We start from the raw sequence: 13,976 nt of genomic DNA, 5'->3' as shown, positions 1-13,976 counted from the left end.
TTCCAAGATCATCATTATTTGTCTCCAGCATTTATACTTTGGGGACTCCAAAATCAAATATCCTTTTCTGGACATTAAGAGGGCATTATTTCAGAATGCCAAAAATGTCTGAATTTTTTTTTCAATGAAAGATGTACTACCTTAGATTGGTTTTGTTCTTGACGCAAAGCTGTTCTAGTTTTTAACATGTAATTTTTACTGTAACATTTTTGCCAATCTATACATGCCATACCTTGTTATGGCATAGGTAATACAGTATAAACAAGCATCATCATTGCACAGCTTTTGAGCTTTGTGTTACTTTTTTCTGAATCAGTTTGCAAATACAACACTCATTGAAGAGAATGATTTTCTAAATTCTCAGAAGTGCATATTCCACTTAACAACCAAGTGTTTTCTTGTTTGTGATGTGCACCTAAGTGTCCTTCTGAGAGCCTACTGTTATACATAAATTGCCTAAAGGATTGTTTTAATCCTTATTTCACACTCTGAAAATAGAAAGTCTGCAGCTGCCATAAAATCAACCATTTTTCAAATCTTGGGACTAGATTTAGAATTAATACAAACTGTATGCATTAAGCATATATTTTTGGGAAAAGTCCTTTTTTGTGTGCTTTTTAAAGTGATTTTATGAAACAGATGGTTAGATTTAAGAAAAAATACAACATACGCCCCCAGTCTTCCTTTTCTGCAGTGCTGAATTAATTCTTCCATCTGGTACTCAAGAACATAATTGTATAGCTGTCGGCATAACGGTTGGTACACTTTGGATAGTGTTTATAATGTGTTTTAGGGTTAATTGTTTTTTGTTTTTATAACATAACAGACTGAATTTCACTGTTTGAAACAATTTCTGTTGCTCGGTTTGTAAGTGTAGTTCTAAGCTTGGCATAATATTTGTAAGAATATTCTGTATAATGCATTAAAATAAAGTACATTTTTCACGTTAGAGGAGCCTAAATAGTCTTGCACTACAAGCCAAATAACCTCTGGTACTTTTGTTTAAATATAGTAATGCTAAGCACCAATTTTTGTTTTACTCTGAAAAAATTGTGATTTGTGGTTAGATTCTTTTTTTTACCAAACTATCAAAGTGTCCATAAAGTACTGCATTTCCTTCAGTTAATATTTCCATTATATACAGCATATACATACTCTGAACAATTATTAGGAATACCTGCTTATCCATGCAGTTACCTAATTAGCTTATCATGTAGGCAGCAGTGCAAACCATAAATTATGTATATATACTGTAGGTTGTTCACACCAGAGCTTCAATTATTGGTGAGCAGCAGCTGTGTAGAAGGAAATGCCTTGTTGATGACAGAGGTCAGAAGAGAATAGTCAAACTGGTTCAAGTTGACAGAAAGGCTACTGTAACTCAGATTACCACTCTGTACAACTGTGGTGAGCAGGCAAACATTTCAGAATGCACAATAATGAACCTTGAGGAGGATGGGCTACCGTATTGGGTTCTACTCTTGTCAGCCAAGAACAGAAAACTGAGACTGCAGTAGACAACTGGACAGCTGAAGACTGGAATAAACATAGCCTGGTCTGACGAATTTCAGTTTCTGCTGAAGCACACAGTTAGGGTCAGACTTTGGCACCAACAGAATGAATCCATCCACCTCACCTGCGTTAAGTCAACAGTCAAGGGTGGCGGTGGTGGTGTAATGGTGTGGTTAAAGATTTCTTGGCACACTGTGGGCCTGTTTAATATTAATCAATCATCTCTTGAATGCCATAGCCTATTTGAGTATTGCTGCTGATCATGCGCATACCTTCATGGCCACAATTTACCCATCTTCTAATGGCTACTTCTAGCATGATATCTCACCATGTTACAAAGAAAAAGTCTTTTTAAACTTCTTTCATGAACATGACGATGAGTTCAGTGGCCTTCTTAGTCATCAGATCTGAATCCAATAGAACAACTTTAGGATTGTGGTAAAATGGGAGATTTGCAGCATGAATGTGCAGCTAACAAATCTACGGAAATTGTATGATGCAGTCATGTCAAAATGGACCAGACTCTTAAAGGAATATTTCCAAAATCTTATGGAAGCCATGCCACCAAGAATCGAGGCTGTTTTTGAGCAAAAGAAGGCCCTATCCTTTATTAGTATAGTTTTCCTAATATTTTGCTCAGTGAGTATAATTACAGGCACAGTGGTTAGCATTGCCCCTCCTCGAACCGCCACTTTATCATGGTGGAGGGGTTTGTGTGTCCCAGTGATCCTAGGAGCTCTGTTGTCCGGGGCTTTATGCCCCTGGTAGGGTCATCCAAGGCAAACTGGTCCTAGGTGAGGGATGAGAACGGTTCATCAAACCTCCTATGAAGAATAAAAATTTTGGACGGCGTTTTCCCTCGGCTGGACATGGGTCACCTGGGCCCTCCTCTGGAGCCAGGCCTGGAGGTGGGGCTCGATGGGGAGCGCCTGGTGGCCGGGCCTGCACCCATGGGGCTCGGCTGGGCACAGCCCGAAGAGGCAATGTGGATCCCCCTTCCCATGGGCTCACCACCTATGGGAGGGGCCAAGGAGGTCGGGCGCAGTGTGAGTTGGGTGGTGGCCGAAGGCGGGGACCTTGGCAGTCCGATCTTCGGCTACAGAAGTTGGCGCTTGGGACGTGGAATGTCACCTTTCTGAAGGGGATGGAGCCTGAGCTGGTGCACAAGGTTGAGAGGTTCCTGCTAGATATAGTCGGGCTCACCTCGACTCACAGCTTGGACTCTGGAACCAATGTCCTTGAGAGGGGCTGGACTCTCTACCACTCTGGAGTTGCCCCCAATGAAATGAAACTAGCGCGTGTGGACATACTTATTGGCCCCTGACTTGGAGCCTGTTCATTGGGGTTTACCCCGGTGGACGAGAGGGTAGCCTCCCTCCGCCTTCGGGTGGGGGGACGGGTCCTAACTGTTGTTTATGCGTATGCGCCAAACAGCAGTCTGGAGTACCCACCCTTTTTGTAGTCCCTGGAGGGGGTGCTAGAGGGCATACTTTCTGGGGACTCCCTCGTTTTGCTGGAAGACTTCAATCCTCACGTGGGCAATGACAGTGAGACCTGGAAGGGCGTGATTGGGAGGAATCGCCTCCCTGATCTGAACCCGAGCAGTGTTTTGTTATTGGACTTCTGTGCTCATCACGGATTGTCCATAACGAACACCATGTTTAAGCATAGGGTTGTTCATATGTGCACTTGGCACCAGGACACCATAGGCCTCAGTTCGATGATCGACTTTGTGATTGTGTCGTCAGACTTGCGGCCACATGTCTTGGACACTCGGGTGAAGAGAGGGGCGGAGCTGTCAACTGATCACCACCTGGTGGTGAGTTGGCTTCGATGGTGGGGTAGGATGTCAGTCAGGCCTGGTAGGTCCAAATGTATTGTGAGGGTCTGCTGGGAACATCTGGCAGAGTCCCCTGTCAGATGTAGCCTTAACTACCATCTCCAGCAGAACTTTGACCACGTCCCAAGGGAGGTAGGGGACATTGAGTCCGAATGGGCCATGTTCCGTGCCTCTATTGTTGAGGCGGCTGACCGGAGCTGTGGCTGTAAGGTGGTCATTGCTTGTCGTGGCGGCAATCCCCAAACCCGTTGGTGGGCACCGGCAGTGAGTGATGCCGTCAAGCTGAAGAAGGAGTCCTACAGGACTCTTTCGTCCTGTGGGACTCTGGAGGCAGCTAATAGGTACCAGCAGGCCAAACGGAATGCGGTTTCGGTGGTTGCTGAGGCAAAAACGCGGACGTGGGAGGAGTTTGGGGAGGCAATGGAGACTGACTTTCAGACGGCTTCGAGGAGATTCTGGTCCACCATCCGGTGTCTCAGGATGGGGAAGCAGTGCAGTGTCAACACTGTATACGGTGGGGATGATGCACTGCTGACTTCGACTCAGGACATTGTGGGTCGTTGGAGGGAGTGCTTCGAAGACCTCCTCAATCCCATTAACATGCCTTCCAATGAGGAAGCAGAGCCTGGGGACTCAGAGGTGGGCTTCCCCATCTCTGGGACTGAGGTCGCCAAGGTGGTCAAAAAATTCCTTGGTGGCAGGGCCCCGGGGGTGGATGAGATACGCCCAGAATTCCTCAGGACTCTGGATGTTGTAGGACTGTCTTGGTTGACACGCCTCTGCAACATCTCATGGACATCGGGGACAGTGCCTCTGGATTGGCAGACCGGGGTGGTGGTCTCCCTCTTTAAGAAGGGGGACCGGAGGGTGTGTTCCTACTACAGATGGATCACATTCCTCAGCCTCCCTGGAAAAGTCTATTCGGGGGACCTGGAGAGGAGGGTCCGTCGGATAGTCAAACCTTAGATTCAGGAGGAACAGTGTGGTTTTCGTCCTGGTCGTGGAACAGTGGACCAGCTGCCTACACCCTTAACAGGGTCCTGGAGGATGCATGGGAGTTTGCCCAACCAGTCTACATGTGTTTTGTTGACTTGGAAAAGGCGTTCCACCGTGTCCCTCGGGGAATCCTGTGGGGGGTGCTCCTGGAGTATGGGGTACCGGACCCCCTGATAAGGGCTCTTCAGTCTCTGTACAACCGGTGTCAGAGCTTGGTCCACATTGCCGGCAGTAAGTCGAACCTATTTCCAGTGAGAGTTGGACTCTGCCAGGGCTGCCCTTTGTCACCAATTCTTTTCATAACTTTTATGGACAGAATTTCTAGGCGCAGCCAGGGCGTTGAGGTGGTCCAGTTTGGTGAACTCAGGATTGGGTCACTGCTTTTTGCAGATGATGTTGTCCTGTTTGCTACTTCAGGCCGTGATCTTCAGCTCTCTCTGGAGCGGTTCGCAGCTGAGTGTGTAGCAGCTAGGATGGGAATCAGCACCTCCAAATCTGAGACCATGGTCCTCAGCCGAAAAAGGGTGGAGTGCCCTCCCAGGGTTGGGGGCGAGATCCTGCCCCAAGTGGAGGAGTTCAAGTATCTCTGGGTCTTGTTCACGTGTGAGGAAAGAATGGAGCGTGAGATCGACAGGCGGATCGGTGTGGCGTCCGCTGTGATGCGGGCTCTGCATCAGTCTGTCGTGGGGAAAGAGGAGCTGAGCCTTAAGGCAAAGCTCTCAATTTACCAGTCGATCTATGTTCCTACCTTCAGGTATGGTCATGAGCTATGGGTAATAACCAAAAGAATGAGATCGCAAATACAAGCGGCTGAAAAGAGTTTCCTCCGCAGGGTTTCTGGACTTTCCCTTAAAGATAAGGTGAGAAGCTTAGTCATCCGGGAGGGGCTCAGAGTAGAGCCGCTGTTCCTCCGCATCGAGAGGAGTCAGATGAGATGACTCGGGCATCTGATCAGGATGCCTCTTGGACGCCTCCCTAGTGAGGTGTTCTGGGCACATCCAACCGGGAGGAGGCCACAGGGAAGACCCAGGACATGCTGGAGGGACTATGTCTCCTGGCTGGCCTGGGAACGCCTTGGGATTCTCCCGGAAGAGCTAGAAGAAGTGGCTGAGGAGAGAGAAGTCTGGGCATCTCTGCTTAAGCTGCTGCCCCCGTGACCCGATCTCGGATAAGTGGAAGAGGATGGATGGATGGATGCGTGGATGGATAGATGGTTAGCATTGCCCACTTGCAGCTCTAGTGCACTGTTTCAATCCTGGCTGCATCCACTGTTGATGTGACATTTACTTTTTTTCCCCATGTCCCCATTGACTTTTGTTTTGGTTACTTGGTGTTTCCTGTCACCAAAAAAAAAAAAAGGTTTTTGTTAGATTAGCCTTTGAAATTTAATTGGCTTGCTGTGAGTGAATGGCTTGGTACTCCATCCAGAGATAGCTTATACTTATGTCATTTACTGTGAATTTGAAATTAATTCTTTCATTCTTTCCAAATACCTTTAGACTGTTCACCTCACCGTCTTTAACATACACAATTTGAAAATTAAGTGAGCTATTACACCATAATCAAGCTAATTTCTTTGATTCATTAGAAAAGAAACCACAAAACCATGGTTTATCCAAGTATAGCAGCTGGAGATGAGACAAACAGTGATAGCAACTCATTTGAAAAAGGGTGATGCAGAGTTTAAGAGCAGCAAGCATTACTGTTTTCAGAAGTACATATCATCCTTTACTGTAGTGACCACAAACTACAAATTATGAAAGTAAAGTTAAGTAGAACTGAGCTAAAGACTGAGAATTTATATTTTCAATAATCTGAATGGGTATTTTTCCCCGCAGTAGTAAAGTACGCCAATGTGCATTTGCCAAAACACAACTTTTTCATTTTTTTATTACATAACTTTAAATTTATGTACTAAAAAATGAAAAGAAGCTTGGAAACATAATGATCACACATGATAATGGCAAATACAGCGGGCATGTTGTGTGTCTAACCTTTTTTTATGTTTTTTTGGTTTATTTTTTAGTATAGAAATAACATTTAATTGCATTTTGCAAGAGTCTGGATTGAATCCCTTTCTTGCCACTGCTTTTCTATGGGCTCTCATCTGTTTCTCCCTCATCCCATTGTTATGTGTTTCTGTTAGTTGGTAGTGCTAACCTGGAACCGTAGGAGTGAGTGTTGGTAATGGTGCGAATGTGCCCAGTTATTGATTGGCACCTTAGTGTGCTCAGTCATGTCCTGGTAGACTCACTTGAATTAACTTGAATGGTATATGAAATGTTTCATATTGTATGATATTAAGCGATATTAAGTATAAGATTATCCATCCATCCATCCATACCTATTTTGTACACAACAGAGAAGAGGAGGCTGTTCTAACTGCATTGGGTGTGAGTAAGGACCAAACCCTACATGAAACCTTTGCAGGGCATACTTTGCCATGCATACATAATTTTAATTTTACTGGATCAAATTGCCAATTAATCAACTATAGAAAATGTGGGTGGACACTTTAGTGTCTGTATGAAGCTGATGCAGACCAAGTACAACATGTGAACTCTACACAATAAATTAGCCACCTTAGACTTCAAGCCAGCCCCTTCCTATTGTTTTGTAAACAACAGAGCTAACCCTCATGCCACAGTACCACATAGACCAAAAGTATAATAAAAAGAAATGCTATATTTCTGGAATGCTTCAATTTTAAAAATGCCTCATATGAATTATTCTGTAGTTTTTGTTTTCTAATTTTTTTTGTTTATTTTAGGAACTAGAGTTTTTCTTCCCATCCACTGTTGCCCATGGACCAATTAATACTGCAACATACCATCACTGCACATGTTGTATTATTAAGCCACATGCTGTTGCAGAAGGTATGTGCAAATATTCAATTTTGTAAAATAAGTTGTGTTAAGATTGTAGTGTACCTTGAAATTCTGTACTTATCTTACTCTCTTAGGTTTAATTACTGCTGAAAATATTTTTTGATCTACTAGACAAATTCTTATTAATGAGGCTGGTTTTCAAATATTGGTTGCATAAGACACAGTTTTGATACGTGTCACTATTAATGATTTGCAAATTATGAAACAAACAAGATATATTCTTTTTGTTTTTTATATGTTATAAATGTACATTATGAACTGAAAATGGTGCTGTTACTGCTCTTGAGGTCAACAGACCATTAAGCTACATTTTATGAGTTTTCTGCATTGGTTCTCTGTCGGAACTGTTAATTAAACAATCATTTAATGATCGGCATAGTTGCATAACTCATTCTACATTTGGATCATTCTGCACAGGTGGAAAGAGCAAAGACCCATAAAACCAATGCAAACATCCCTTTTGTAAAAAAAAAAAAAATCACCAAAATGTCTCCTTCAATAAATAAAGAGACAATTTCAGCTATGCATCTACCCATCTTTTATTAAATGAATATTTCAGAAATGATTTAAACAACTATCTGTTGTTACTATTGAATTTATAGACTAAAAATGATTATTACAATATTTTACATTGTATGTTTTGTGTAAGGACAGCCAAATGTGTTAAGATTTCAGAGTCCGTCTGCCACATGTTTTTTATCTTTATCTGAAGAAAAGATTGCTTGGATACTTTTGAAGATGTGTTTTAATAATATTGTCTCTGACAATCTAGTCTATTTAATAATGCTTATTTCCAGACTCATGTATTTATTTACCTTGTAATACCAACATAGTTTTCCCACTGAGCATTACATTTCAAACAATTTTCTAATGTTAACAACCTCAACACCTGTATGAAGAAACTTTCAAAATGTTTTCCGATTTTTGAAACAAGGCATGGTCTGCATGCCATTAAAAAGTAAGGAAATCCTAGACTCAAAAACTACAGATCTGTTTCTTCAGCATGGACTAAAGGAAGATCTTTCATCCTCTTTAATTCACCATAGGGTTTCTCTGCTTCTTTTAAAATAAGCTCAAAGATTTTTTGTTCCTTCCAGCATCCTCCCAATTGTGTCTTAGTTTAATGTTTCCCCTGCTTCTCTCCACCTGTTTTGTCCTTTCATCCTATTTCTCTCTACAAATTCTTTGACCTGCACTGCACTCTTATTCCAGACTTTTGTACTCTTGGCATTCTTTACATACCTACCTTTTAAAATTCTCTTGTTCAGATGTTACTCTGTTCATCACACACACACAGAATCAGTCCCTTCAGTCTGTATTTTATTGTGCTGCCAACAATAGATAAGCCAATCTACACTGAACATAAATAATTCTGACTGACAGGTGGGAGTGGATAACATTTTAGACTGACATTACTTTTTTGCTAAGCATGGAGCATACTGGCATTAGGGAGTGTCAGTTACATAAACAGCCTAGCTGTTTTTGAATTTTGAGTCAGCCTGAGTGAATTCCTGCCACCTGCTTGTGTTATTGAGGGTGGTTTTATGGCTGATGGTTTGTTCTTAGCTTTCTCCTCTAGCATATCCCAGGTGATGGTATAACAGGTTTGGTTCATTTCACACTGACACTCCTTTCTTTAGCTGTTCTGCTATGTGCTTCCTTTAAATATGGAGACCAACTCTCTGAATGTAGTGGGAAGAACAACGCTTTAATTAATTTATTAAAGAAATATCCCTTGTCAGTCACTCAGGGAGGAGACGCTGGCGCACTCATGTTGTTGCCACTCCTCCCTGTTAATAATACTTTCGTTAAAATTTGCGTTATCCTGTATCTATCTGTTTTAATATTCTATTCAGGAAACATCTCTATGTGACATATACCTGCTGTTTCTTTACAGTATGAAATGCTGTGAAGCACCTTGAGCATGGAAAAGATGCTATATAAATACAATTTTTATTATTATTGCTGAAAACTGCTCCTGGCAGGAAGCCACTGGCAGTTTCATGTGCAACTGCTGCTAACAGCCTTGGAAATACTCTAAATGCGATATACTCTAAGTCTAAAATAGGTTATGACCTTCTTGTGAAATGAACATAATTTTAAAACATGTTAAATGGGCAATAATGTAATTACACCCATTAGCCGACCAGCATTTCTCTCAGATAACATGGTAAAGAATGATTGAAAGATATACTCTACCCTATCACTTACTGTTCATATATAGAAAGTGTAATTTAATCCATTATTTGCTTAATGCAATGAAAAAAATTAAACACATGGCATCAAGTCTGAAAATGGACAATGTAAAGGGAAAGAATGAGTAAGTCAAGGAAGCTAACCTTGCACATTAATGTCAAGGCCACATATTGTCTATTGGTTTATAGGAATTTTCCATAAGCCACACAGGCACATCATTTACTAAGAGCAGTCAGTGGTAAGCAGACACTTGTGAGTGGTAGCATTCCACCAAAACTATAGGAGTAATTAGTGTCAAAATTAAGTATAGAGATGTGCATAGTTGGTATGAAGCCATGTTTTTGATTGTTGAACATGTTTATTCTTTAAATAGGACCATTATGAGCTGATCAATTCTATCTTTCCATTCTGACACCAAAATACCAATACATTAAACTTTCTGTGCCCTTTTGCCAGTGTGGTTCTCCTAATAACAAAGGTTAAAGAAAAGAGAAAAGTTGAAAATCAGAAATTCGGGAGTGGTCTTCACTAGACTTTCTCATATACTCAGATATGGGGATGGATATTTGAGGAGTAAGCCGCAAGATAATGATTATATTTTTATATTATGTACATTAAAGAACCATCAACAACAAATCAAATTAATAATATATTAAACAATTATTATAAAAGTGAAGTTGAATAAGTTGGACTCTGCAGCTGCATGAATAAACGGTAAAGTACCACTTCCGGTTAACGGAAATTGCCCAAAAGTTGATAGCAATGTATGTTTTGTACCTAATACTTGTATGCAAAATTTGATTGACCTAAGTGAAAGCGTACTCAAGTTATCGTGTTTACATACACACACACAGACATAATTCTAAAAATGTTATTTTCGGACTCGGGGAAGTCTAAAACGTCGAGATTCATCAAAATCTTGAAATGGAATTTTTGGAGCATTTCAATACTGTCCCGATACTTCATATATGAGAAAGTCAGGGAGGTGTAAAATGATAACATCCATCAAAATCTCTACATTGAATCTTTGGACAATTAAAATACTTTCTCTATACCTTGTGTACGAGAAAGTAAAAAGTGCACCAGGTGCAGGAATCTCTGGTGCATTGCTAACATTTGTGGTATGCCATCTGTAAGAATGCAGGAGCAATTTGTTTCATGCATACTTACATAACAAAACATGTTACTTCAACTTTTCCACTGTAAATATCAGCACTGTTGCAGAGATTCCATATACTGAACACTATATACATTTAAGTATTTGGGTTCATTTTTACAGTGTCATAAATTAATGTTTTCAACATACAGTTTGCAAGTACACACATAAATGCAGAGAATCAAGCTGAAATCTCTCATCATTCTAGGTAGCCATTTTTACAAATTCTCTGCTTGTCCCTGTCCTGACTTGCCAAAGTTTTAAATACTGTATAGCCTAACCCACAATGAAGCTATGCAAACTAAAAAAATGAAGGCTGAAAGAAAGAAGGCCAATGTTCTTAGCCAAAAAATAAGTTAACTGCAGAACACTAAATTAGCATGAAACTTTTACCAATTTTTGAGAACTGAATAGATTTAACACATTTTTGTTAGGTATAAATAAGTTATTGTGAAAAAAAACACACTAATGGTTAGATAAATTTTGTGGAAATGTATATTTATGTAGCCCCTCAACTTATAAAAAATATTTTTAATTATGAAACAATCTAATCTTAGTTATTGCTTGACAGCCCTACTGCAAACATAAGTGCTTATCTCACAAGTGCTGTACTAATTCAGAGCTAAATTTGGATGATGTGCCGATATGTGTGTGTGTTACGGTATGTACCATATCTGAGTTTTGTCCTGTCTAACTGTGGAGAATACTTATGTACTTGAATTTATTTTAGGAATTAAAAATATAGTAAGTATAGGGAGTTGATTGAAGGGTTTTTATAATTGGGTGTAACTGATTCATACATTTTTACCTATAGGATATAATGTAAACTTAATATTTTTACACAATTGAATTTCAACACATAATACTACAAAGCATAAAAAATGGAATAAGGGTCAGTCCATGTAAAATCAACCAATGGTCCTCGCATATCAAACTCAAAAAATTCTGGAAAACGTACCAGCTATACCCTTGTTAGTCAGGGGATCCCTGTCATTTTTTTTTAATGTAAGATCAACATTTTCCAAGATACAGCCAGTTTACCAAGGGTACGGGGGTGTTGATTATATCCGGCCTTAAAGAACTAAACCACCGAGCAGACTCAGACTTTGCATACTGGTACATTAATTTGTATAGTATGTGACAAAATTAAAACATTTGGTCCAGATGACTCTGCATGGTCAAAGCAGCCCCTTGAAATTGACCAAAATTTAATTTGAGTTTTTTGCTTAGCTGTGTTTAGGCATCAAAAACACATATTTGTAACCAACACAGACTTTTGATTTTTTTTCCTTATTCAGATAATTATATGGGCTTTCTGAAAAAGCAATAAAAAGAAAAGTAACTGTATCAGGGTTTGGACAGCAGACCTGTCAAATCCATTTTGGATTTCATTTTCCTAACGGCATGTGGGAATGTGCAGATAATTTTTTCAATATTTTTCATTTATTCTATTATTATTTTTAATTGTCCTGTCTTTCTCATATCACAAACCTTATGTTTCTTATGTAAATCTTTCATGTTTATTTTCCATTCTAAACATCAGCTGAATGTTCCAATGTGTCAATAATTGTAATCACTGAGGTTTTCAGTCAGTAAGTTATCAAAAATGTCAAACTTTTTTTTTCATATCAAATGCCAATGTCCTATTTCATGTTGCTGAACAGAGAATGTGATTGTCCATGTTCAAAAGAGCACCTGGTACTGGAGAATACCACTGTTACATCCCTACAGATGATGGCAAACTCAAAGTCAGCTGGATGTCCGGTGAACACAGTCAATTCACTGACCAAATATTCACCACTGAAGTGGCAGCTGAGATCCTGACCACTCATGATCACACTCCTAAAAGATCAGATGCATCCCTCACATTGACCAGTGTCCTATTGGAGGCTATTTTAGGTGCATGTATGATGAAAAATGTTGGATTGGGGTGGTTTGTGACAAGAGTGAAGTGGAATCAGACATCCTGATATGTTACACACCTCCAAACAATCCTGCACAGTCTTTCCATTGGCCAACTAGAGATGATATTTGTTGGATGCCTCTACAGTGCATCATTGCACGGCTTAGTGCTCCTACAATGGTCAGTAGGAGGCAACACCATCTTGATCTTAAAAACAGAGATGCCCTACATTCCCCACTTCAATCGAAACAGAAATTAAATGGGTCACATTCTTGCTGCTGCAATACCAAGATTTTAACATTTCATTATAATGAATGTTGCATTTAATGATAAATCAAGCAGCTATGGTTCATGTGTTGTGCTTAATGTGACTTTGGTGATTTATTTTTTCCTTTAATCTTATACCCAAGTTAGTGATGAAGAACTTGATGATTATCATTACTGACAAATGGTGAATTTAACCCATGTTTAGAATGAAAAATTAAAATAAAAGATGTACATAAGAAAAGTATCTGGACATTCCCACAATACATTAAGCCCAAAACTATTTTTACAACCTTTTGAAAAGCCCTGTGCAGATATCTAAACATGGAAAAAAATTCAGCAGGCTGTATCAGTTAGAAGTATGCTTTCTGAAAGCCTAAACATGGTAAAAATGTAAATGTTGATGTAAATATTTTTTTTCCATTTTTGAAGGTCTGCTTTAAGAAAGTGGTGTAATCTGGACCAAACATTTTGATTTTGTTCCATACTATACCTATAAAGGTACCACTATGCAACATTTCAGTGTGCTAAGTGGGTTAGTTCTTGACATATATGGCCTTATGAAATTGATGAAAAAAATAAAGCCATGTCAAATTTGACACCCCCGTCCCCTCACAAAATTGGCTGTATCTTGGAAAGTATTGATCTCCTGGATAACATGGGTACACCTGGAGTTTTTTGAAACCAAAGTGCATGGTATTTCTGAAAAATCTGTTGATGTCACATGAGATGACCCATAGTATCACAATGTGACCTCCAGGTATTGCAGTAATATGTTATTCTATCTTTGGTTACTTGGAAATTCATACCCCTAGTGGCTTGGGTTTACTCTCCATCTGAAGTGGGTGGTCATCATCTTTTCACTGTTTGACTGCTGGGGACCAAGTTTATATTTTTGTGGCTTTGTAGGTTTTGTGGATTTTACCCCAAACTTAAGACTTTTTAATTATGACATGTCTACAAGTTGACATTAAAAATTATGTTGCCTATGTTAAGCACGAGTTTCAATGAACTACTGTATGTATGTGAATTGTTTTTGCAATGTGCTTTTATCCAGTAAATGTATTTTTGCCAGTGCTTGTATGGACTAAGTATTTAAAGAGTCAGATTATTTTACTGTCGGATATGGAGGGTATTTTGTATGTTTTGCAAGAAAAGGCATAATTTAATCTTGCACTCTTTTTGCATGTTCGGCAGATTTTTTTGCAAGTGTACAAAAGT

General features: G+C 39.8%; 1 protein-coding gene and 1 long non-coding RNA gene across 2 annotated transcripts in view; one reads left to right on the top strand and one right to left on the bottom strand.

Annotated features, from left to right (window-relative positions):
- The window catches only part of nme7 (NME/NM23 family member 7), a 212,231-nt gene that overhangs the window by 53,162 nt on the left and 145,093 nt on the right, over positions 1-13,976 (top strand). The window contains exon 7 of the mRNA XM_039745178.1: positions 7,119-7,224. Coding sequence (XP_039601112.1) covers positions 7,119-7,224 — 106 coding nt within the window. The remainder of the gene's footprint in view (positions 1-7,118; positions 7,225-13,976) is intronic.
- Positions 1-13,976, bottom strand: part of LOC120523664 — a 136,533-nt gene that overhangs the window by 3,195 nt on the left and 119,362 nt on the right. The gene's annotated exons all lie outside the window — the stretch shown is intronic.

This window comes from Polypterus senegalus, chromosome 2, assembly GCF_016835505.1.
Source record: "Polypterus senegalus isolate Bchr_013 chromosome 2, ASM1683550v1, whole genome shotgun sequence".
In the NCBI taxonomy this organism is placed as follows: Eukaryota; Metazoa; Chordata; class Cladistia; order Polypteriformes; family Polypteridae; genus Polypterus; species Polypterus senegalus.
Note: the sequence above shows the minus strand (reverse complement) of the source record. Positions and strands in the feature narration are given on the sequence as shown.